This window comes from Hydra vulgaris, chromosome 07 (genome assembly GCF_038396675.1).
Source record: "Hydra vulgaris chromosome 07, alternate assembly HydraT2T_AEP".
In the NCBI taxonomy this organism is placed as follows: domain Eukaryota; kingdom Metazoa; phylum Cnidaria; class Hydrozoa; order Anthoathecata; family Hydridae; genus Hydra; species Hydra vulgaris.
This window is the reverse complement of record NC_088926.1, coordinates 39,655,215-39,661,219: the sequence shown is the minus strand read 5'-3', so window position 1 is coordinate 39,661,219 and position 6,005 is coordinate 39,655,215. Positions and strand designations below refer to the sequence as shown.

Below are 6,005 nucleotides of genomic sequence, written 5' to 3'. Positions count from 1 at the left end.
AAATAGTAACAGTTTATATTTCATATCATCCCGAACATCGTGGTGAACAGACGTGTTTTTATTGCTTCAAAAATAAAAAAATAAAAAATTAAATTAAAATGGATATTAAGATGATTTCAGATTTACTAGAGAAACAAAAAAAAGATATTTTAGAAGAAACGAGAAAAGCTTTTGAAAGATCACGAAAAAGTATTCATATCTATAACTGCAGCAAATATGAAAATTCTTACTGAGCGGCTAGATATGAATGAAAAGGTCGTAAGGGAAAACTCATATAAAATTAATAACATTGCAATGGATTTAGATGAAACGAATAAAAAAGTTATATCACTTGTATCTGATTGCAGTGATATTATGAAATCTATCCAAACTAACGATGAGATTATTTCGAATAAATTTGAAGTTGTAAAGAAAAAAACAAAAGAGTTAAGCAATAAAATTAAAGACAATAGCGAAATACTAAAAATAAAGAATAAGCTTAGAGAAATCGAAGATCGTTCACGAAGGAACAACCTCAGAATAGAAGGCCTGAAAGAAAGCGAAAACGAAAATTGGAGTGTAAGCGAACCTAAGGTACAAAAGATGTTTGAAGATACACTTGGTTTAAAAAGTATACAAATCGAGAGGGCTCACAGGACAGGATTGAGAAACACACACAAAACTCGCCCAATAGTTGTTAAGCTACTAAACTATAAAGACAAAGTAGAAATTTTAAAACAGGCGAAAAATTTAAAAGGAAAAAATATTTACATAAACGAAGACTACTGCGCCGAAACTACAATTATAAGAAACAAGCTTCGAGAACAACTGAAAAAAGAACGAGAAGGCGGAAAATATGCGGTTATATCGTACGATAAACTAATCATTCGCGAATGGACTCCCAAAGAAAAGTAAATTTTTTTTATTTGTTATTTTATTGTTTAAATTCTTATTTTAAAATGGAAACTAATTTATTATCTAATTTTAATGCAAAAAATTACACATCCAATAATAATGGCAATAATAATGACATAAATAAACTTAAAGCTTTCCTAAGAAACAAAAATATACTTTTCGAAAATAACCCTGAATTAAACATTAGTTTTTTTAAAGAAGGGGATGGAGAGGAAAATATAAGCTCTTATTATTACAACTCGAACATTTCAACGCTCATTGGCAACATTGATGTTAATGCACTATCCATTCTGCATCTAAGTATAAGGAGTATACAAAAAAACTTTAATAAATTTAAAGAATTTTTGTTTAGCGTTAAAATAAAATTTCAAATTATATGTCTAACAGAAACATGGTGCAGGAATAAAGAAATCGAAAATAACTCTAACTTTCAACTTAATAATTATAAAGTTGTTCATCAAATAAAAGGATCTGAAAAAATAGGAGGTGGAGTGTGCATTTTCATACATAACTCTTTAGATTTTAAACTGCGTAAAGAAATGTGCTCAATAACAAAGGATTTTGAGTTACTAAACGTTGAGGTCTTAAACGATGCCAGCAAAAACGTAATTCTGCACGTCATATATAAACCGCCTTCAGGTAATATAAAAGCATTTAGCAAACACTTTAAAGGTTTAGTCACAAAAAAAGATACTTATGGCAAGCTAATTTATTGTGTAGGCGATCTCAATTTAGATTTTCTCGATTATAAAAATAATAAAAACGTCAGAAATCTTACTAATATTATATTTCAAAATGGTTTTATTCCAACAATTAATAAACCAACTCGCATAACAAAAAATAGTGCTACACTGATCGATCAAATCATAATAAACAATTTCAAAAACATAAAAGTTAAGACTGGAATTTTTGTCACTGATATATCAGACCACTTTCCGGTTTTTATAATTTCACAAAAAAGCATCAATAAAATATCAGAAAAAAAAGAAATTAAAAAGCGAATAATTAATGATACATCCACTATGACTTTTATGAATCTGTTATCCACAACAAACTGGGAAACTATTTTAAAAACTAAAAATGCTCAGGAAGCTTATAATATTTTTCATTGCATATTTCAAGACCACTATAATGAAGCTTTCCCAATTATTAGTAAATTAATCAAAACCAAATCCCATCAGAATCCCTGTAAACGGCGGGAATAATAAAGTCATCACAAAAAAAAAAACGTTTGTACGAAAAATTTATAAAAAAAAGAACTTATAAAAATGAAACAAAATATAAAAATTGCAAACGTCTTTTCGAGACAGTTATAAAGTATTCGAAAAAAACAGTATTATACCAACCAATTACATCACTGCAAAAATGATGCACAAAAAATGTGGCGCATAATGAAAGAGGTGATAGGAAAAAAAAACATAAGCGCTAATGAACTTCCCAAAAAACTCATTATAAATAATTGTGAAATTACTAATGAAACGTTAATTTCTAATTCTTTCAATCATGAGTTTGTTAATACAGGCCCGAGTTTGGCTTCCAAAGTAAAAAACAGCAAAACTAGCTTCGAGTCATATTTGACCTCTAATAATGATCTCATGGAAAATAATAAGTTATCTGAACAAGAACTACTTGATGCTGTAAATTTATTAAAATCAAATAAAGGTAATGGAGTTGATGATGTAAGTAGCAATATAATAATTAAATCAATATTTTATTTAAAAACTCCGCTTTTGCACATTTTCAGTCTTTCTTTAGAACAAGGTATCTTTCCTGACAAACTAAAAGTGGCCAGGGCGATACCAGTTCTAAAATCTGGAGATGCAACTTGTGTCTCAAATTACAGGCCTATTTCAATACTACCATGTTTTTTAAAAATACTAGAACATATTATGTATAAAAGATTGTACCATTTCTTAGATATTAATAACATCCTTTATAATAAACAATTCGGATTCAAAAACGGTCACTCCACTGATCAGGCAATTGCCTATCTTGTTCACGATATTTTGAAATCTTTTGATGAAAATAAATATACTTTAGGCGTGTTTATTGATCTCAGTAAGGCTTTTGACACTGTAAATCATAATATTTTATTAACCAAACTAAAAAACTATGGTATTAAACACTCGAACTTTAAATGGTTTAAAAGCTACCTGTCAAATAGACAGCAATACATTTCTCATAATTGCAGTAAAACTAACAATATGAATATAACTTGTGGAGTACCTCAAGGCTCTATATTAGGACCGCTCTTATTTCTAATATATATCAACGACTTAAGTAAGTCTTGTAATATATTAGACTCAATCTTGTTTGCAGATGATACTAATCTATTTTATGCTCACAATGACATAAAAATCTTATTTAAAACTGTAGAACTTCAATATCTTTCTAAATGGTTTAGAGCAAACAAATTATCTCTAAATGTAATAAAAACAAAATATACTTTTTTCCGTCGCTATCATGAAAGAGACAAAATTCCATTAAAACTTCCAAATCTTTGTATTAACAATTATGAAATAAAAAGAGAGGTATCATTAAAAATTCTAGGCGTACTCCTGGACGAAAATGTAACTTGGAGATGTCAGATAAAATATATTGAAGGTAAAATATCAAGGAACATCGGTATGCTATATAGGGCAAAACCATTTTTAAATCTAAGTTGTTTAAAACTCTTATATTTCTCCTTTATTCATTCCTATCTTAATTACGCTAGCATTGCATGGTGTAGTACCAATTAAAATAAATTGAAAAAACTCTTTAATATGCAAAAACATGCTATCAGAATTATATCCAATAAAAGCCGCTATACACCCTCTCGACCCTTATTTATTAACTTAAATATACTAAATATCTACCAAATAAATATTTATCATCTCCTAATTTTTATGTTCAAAATTAATAAAAGTATCATTCCAAAAATATTTAACCCGTTATTCAAAATAAAGGAAAATAAATATCTAACTAGATATTCAAATAACAGATATATACAGCCCAAAAGTTATTATGCAGCAACTGATTTTTCAATTTCAATAAGAGGACCAAAGGCATGGAATAAAATACTTTCAACTGAACTTAAAACTCTAACAATGCTTAATGAGTTTAAGACAAAACTAAGACAGCTATTAATAAAGAATGATTTACCACAAAACTATTTCTGAAATTACATTATGATTTATCAATCAAATACATGAAAAGTATATTAATCTTAGAAAAAGACTGAGTTAAATTTATTTATATCCTAATATATATATTTTTATTGTTTTTGTTTTTTGCTAAGCCCATAGCGCTTCTAGCTAATTCTTCACCTTTTTTTTTTTTTTTTTATTAATAGATGTTTTATTTATTATTTTACCACTTTTTTACATTTGTTTATTTTATAAATTTAACGAAGTTTCTTATTTTAAAATTAAACTTTATATTTACGGAATTTATAAAGGGGCTTGGTGATAAGACATATTAGTCTTCTTCTCGCCCCTGCTATATTTATATTTTGTTAGTAAATTACGGAATGTATATTTTTAAACGGCAAAAAAAAAAAAAAAAAAAAAAAATGGGGATAATTTAATTTGGTCATTTGTTTTTTATTATTTTTTAAGAGGTATTTATTTTCGTGTCTACATTTAGAAATTAATTCAGATTTTTTATTTAATAAATTTTCCTGATTTAAATGAGTAATTATTTCAAATTTTTCTTGCAAACACAGCATACATTTTTTGGAAATGCTATTGTAGGCAGAGGCAGGTTTTAGAATATACCATTGTAAATTAAAAGTTTTATTTTTTTCTTTTAAATCCAAAATATATTTTGACAGCATAGTCTCTTTTGAATTGGGGAAGGGAGAGTGGGGAGGTCATCGAAAAGCGTACGAAAGCGTACGAGGGAGGAGGAGGGGGAGGTGGTTCAATTTAAAAGTACGTACTTTGATTTTCTAATTTATCACAATTAACCAGCTAATCAATAAATAAGTTAAAATTCTGACTAAAGATCCTAGTTCGCCAACATAAAAAGATGTATGATACAGGGAGTAGAGGGTATAGTTTCTTACTATGCACACACATGCATGAGCGTCCGCAGGAAGATGCAAATTTTCCGGTCCCCCGAAATGAGAGGGGGGTATAACTCTTGCATGGTCACAAATATTGTAATTTACAATATTTTTCTACAAAATTTAAAATTATTCGATAAATTTACATTTCGTTTTAGATAGTAAAGTTAACAATTTTACTACATTACACAGTGTGTACTTAACAGTGTGGTCAAATTAATGTGGTTACATTACACAGTGTGGTCAAAGTGTGGCAAATCCATGCAAAAAATTTTTAAATTAAAAAAATGGCAAGAATCGTTTAACATTTTATTAAGCAAGAAATTATATTTTATTGGAAAATATTTTTGCGATAAAATATCATATTTGTTATTTAAATATCGCCTTAAAAACTTTTCATCAAAAGGTTCGAAAATTTTCTTTTTACATTTTTTTAAAACTTTCTTTTATTATTTTAAAGAACTTTAAGTTTATTTTTTTATCATATTAATAACTTATATATTATTATGTTAATATTTAAATAAACTAAAAAAATTGTTTTATGTACACTTTATATATATATTTTTAACAAAGAAAACATCGTTTATTTTGAGTAAAAAAACAAAAAAAAACTTTTAAACATACCATTTAAAACCAACAGATCAACCTGTATCAACCACTTAAAGTTTTACATCATTAAACATCACTATGGTACTGATCTCGTGGTTCAAAAACTGGCCTTTTTATAGCTGCCTAAACGAATAAACTTTAAAGCTCAAGTAGATACGTACGCGTTTCTCGTTATTGCTTTTTTTATCGATAATAATAAATTTAAGAGGAATTAAAACAAAAAAACAGAGGTTCGAATTCATAATAATTTTTTTTATAGACTTAAGTTTTGAAAAAAAAAAAATTTTTTTTGTTGATTTTTTTGATAGTATTCGCTCAATAAACATTTAGATCGCAGTGAAACAATTGTTTGTCATTTTTTATGCTGTCATTTTAAAGAAATAAAATACGAAATTATGAACTTGTACTTTGAACTAGTTCATAGTTTCATATTTTACTTGTGTCTAGTTTGAGA

General features: G+C 27.2%; 1 protein-coding gene across 1 annotated transcript; it reads left to right on the top strand.

The window, feature by feature from the left end:
• The first annotated feature begins 216 nt into the window (after positions 1-216).
• Positions 217-894, top strand: LOC136082775 (uncharacterized). The gene has a single exon (XM_065802199.1). The coding sequence runs from the start codon at positions 217-219 to the stop codon at positions 892-894; it is 678 nt and encodes a 225-aa protein (XP_065658271.1).
• The last annotated feature ends 5,111 nt before the right edge of the window (positions 895-6,005 follow it).